Source organism: Aplysia californica, unplaced genomic scaffold, assembly GCF_000002075.1.
Source record: "Aplysia californica isolate F4 #8 unplaced genomic scaffold, AplCal3.0 scaffold00639, whole genome shotgun sequence".
In the NCBI taxonomy this organism is placed as follows: domain Eukaryota; kingdom Metazoa; phylum Mollusca; class Gastropoda; order Aplysiida; family Aplysiidae; genus Aplysia; species Aplysia californica.
This window is the reverse complement of record NW_004797909.1, coordinates 265,078-268,691: the sequence shown is the minus strand read 5'-3', so window position 1 is coordinate 268,691 and position 3,614 is coordinate 265,078. Positions and strand designations below refer to the sequence as shown.

The following is a 3,614-nucleotide window of genomic DNA, read 5'->3' as shown; positions in this document are numbered from 1 at the left end:
CTCACTCTCTCTTTCAATCCTCCCTCTCCCTCTTTCTTTCTCTCTCACTCTCTCTCTCTCAATATCTCTCACTCTATCTCACTCTCTCAATCTTTCTCTCTCTCACTCTCTTTCTCTCTCTTTCTCTCTCTCTCTCTCTTTCTCTCTCTCTCTCACTCTCTCTCTCTCTCTCTCTCTCTCTCTCTCTCTCTCTCTCTCTCTTCCTCTCTTGATTTGATCTTCACATGCACGGTTTTAATTTGAAACAACACTAAACAAGACTCCTTTCACAGGAGGCAGCTGTGGACCGACCTCCGCTGTTTCCCACGGCAGTTTCAATTGTAGTGGGCACGATTTCGAGGATGTGTGCTTCCTGAAATGCGACTCAGGCTACAAAGCAACCGGCCCACTCACATCAACGTGTGAGGCGTCCCTTCAGTGGTCATTACCAGGGAGCTGTACAGGTAATTTTTATTTTACATACTTGGTGACTTACATGTAAAACAACACGACACCAGACCATATCGTGAAAGAGATGCGTGAAGAAAAGATGTAAGTTAAGAGAGCCAGAGGACGGCAAAGAGTAACATGGATAGACAACAATATAACATGTTGTATAGCAGAATAATGTGCAATGGCTGCTCACGACCGTGAAGGATGGAGGTCAACCTCTGAGTCAGGTATGTCTTGAAGGCTGCATTCCTTTTAGGCTTCTCTTTAACCCTTTCATTGTTGAGACTTTACCATCTATGTTCGTACACACAGTAAAAACAACTGGTCATCAGAGCTACTGTATAAACAGAACCATAAACAATGCCATAATTAATATTATTTTTCCCTTTTTTAAGAGTAAGCAATTTAACAAGAGGCAGTCCTATGCCCTAAACCTACTTACTTGTATAAACCAGTAGAAGAAAATGCAAGTGAGCCAGTTTCGGAGAACACAAGAGATGTGCATACGTTTACACAGTAGTGTACCGGTTAATTTCTGTTTTTGTTGTGCCTAAGGTTAGAGAAAAATGAATGCAAAGGTCCATAAACACACCATTTGTGCGTGTCGTAATCAAACATGGCCACATGGATCTTCACATACCTGTGCGCGCATCAGACCCACACCACATGGACACACACTGAAGGAAAGACCCAGAAAGACACACATTGAAATACATAAATACATACATTCATGAAGGGGTCAAGTGACAAACCAACTAAGTCACATTTTTTTTTTACTTTTGAGAAATTAGGATTTCTAACTTCCAAGATACAGGACTGTTATTCACATTTTACTTTATTGTAGTTTTTCCGGTGAAAAAAACATGAAATCCAAACATACCCTTGGTTTGGACGTAGCTGGTTTTTCACTTTTTTGTCAGAGAAATGCTACTTTCAGCACTATTTCCCTGTTAAAAAAGTGCCTATATGCTCTACACTGGTTTCTAGGACTCCTTTTAGCTGTTGGATATATTATGAGAATATTAGGTAAGGTCCTATTTTTTAAGGCTGAAAGTATGAAATGTGCTCGTCTCGGAAGACGGGGGACCCGAGCTCGAATCTCTTTTTTTTAATAGAATGGCTCATCGGTTTTCTGGCCACAGCAAAGGGTCTATAACAGCTTTAGTTGTTAGTCTTACATCCTAAATCAACACAATAAAGGTCCTTTTTATGAACTGGCATTTTTGGGCGTCTGTTAGAGCATCTGCGGGCAAAGAAATTTTGTGCCTCATGAAAAATGAAAAAATCACATGAAGCTGCAGCGAGCACTTAGCACATCTCTGTGATTGGTCCAAATATTGATGACGTATTTCAGCCATCTACTTTTATCGTCTTCCGGGGTTTCCCTCGCCAGTTGACGAGATCTCACCCTGGCGGACCCGCTTTGCCGCTTCGCGCATTCTAGATCTTGGTTTCATCGTCGACTGTTTGGGCTGTGTGTGCACGCGCGCGCGTGCGTGTGTGTGTGTGTGTGTGTGTGTGTGTGTGTGTGTGTGTGTGTGAGTACAACTTTGAGGAGAAGGTAAATTTATGGAAAGAAAATGGCTGAGGTTGTTTATAAAAGGAAGCATAAATCAATACCAATAAGTCGGCATAGCCTAGACTGTTAAAATCAATCATACTGAAATAAAAGAAAGTCGAGGTAATGGAACAATAAAAGGTTCTGAAGAGATTAAAACATTGAGAATTTAGAATAGGTGTCGATTTATGTAGGATCAACTGTACGTTAATATTAAAATAAATAAAAATAGAAACAAACACCAAAAAAACACCATAAAACACCAATACAATATTAAATTGGACTCCTTCACATTTTTCCAATGGACTTAGCTTGTTCTTTACTTGGAACCCCTTTTTTAAAATGTACTTTGTGAGTGACTTAGTTTGTTTTTCAGTTGGATGATTTCATAGGGACTTTGGGGGTGTCCCCCCCCCCCCCCCCCCACACACTTTAACAATTATTGATTATTGTTAATTTATATCATGCACGTGACTGTGGGCCCGTTTGTGAGTGCGAGCATACTATAGTATTGTTATACTAATGTGCACTGATGTGTGTGTCGGAGAGGATGTGTGAGAGAATGCGAGTCTATGGGTGTAGCCCTCCCACCACCCCCCCCCCCTTAAAGAATTCTATGTGTCACTACTGGCGTTTTCGTTGTTATTTTTTTCCTTTTACACCCGTGTTAGTAAAAATGATAAAAGCATTTATTGTTAGGGCATATACCCACTCAACAGCAACCTCCATGTGTTTTACAATCTATTATTACCTCTGCCGATCCTAGAGCATAGTGTAGTAGGTCATCACTATTTTACATTATGTGTCAGGGTGTCCAATGTGTTGTCATTTCATGTATGTTACAGATACGCTGATCATCGCCGTGTCGTACCTATTTGGGAATAAAAAGGACCGTATAAAGTACACGATGAGGAGTCATTCAATCTTTATTAGAACACACAAAAACTTTCTTGACTTCCCGGGAAACATACAGTGCAAACAGCCCACGAAGCGCTCAGACGCTAACAGACCCCATCTTTCGCTGTCTATAGCCAAGAACCTATTCCCACCTGGCTGAAGTGAAGAAAATATGTTTCTTTCTAAAAGACACAACGCCGGGCCCCTGGCGTGATTCAAACCTATGACTTGTCGCCAACGAGTTCACCAGGCTGACCTCTAGATCATGATTGTGCTGTGTACATTTCCTTCCATAACGAGACAGGTAGAAATAAGGAGAGAGAGAGGGGGGGGAGGGAGAGAGATAGAGAGATAGACAAACAAAACGAAAGAGACAGACAGACATATACGTGAAAGTTCAAATAACGTTCTATAAGGTCAAGAGGTAGAGTGTGTAGGTATATAGAATCGGGCCCAAAACTATTCCTTGTGGTACACTTTAATTAAAATAAAATCATTATATTATTATATTTCCAACAGAGTTTATATTGTGAAACTGCCTATATGCCGACTTTAACAATTCACGCAAAGTATTCTGACGCATTGTTCTTTTAATTGAATCAAAACAGCTTTTACTGGGACTTTCGATGCCCCGGAGGGCAATTTTAGACAAAATTAAATAACAATTCGTTGAGTAGGGGATTAATATATAATACCGGATGCTTTTTGGTTTGTTTTGTGTGGGGGG

General features: G+C 40.6%; 1 protein-coding gene across 1 annotated transcript in view; it reads left to right on the top strand.

Moving 5' to 3' along the window:
- Positions 1–3,614, top strand: part of LOC101845031 (sushi, von Willebrand factor type A, EGF and pentraxin domain-containing protein 1) — a gene marked incomplete at both ends in the record, with an annotated part of 72,098 nt that overhangs the window by 21,493 nt on the left and 46,991 nt on the right. The window contains 1 exon segment of the mRNA XM_005107877.3: positions 273–443. Within this exon segment, the coding sequence (XP_005107934.2) occupies positions 273–443 (171 nt within the window).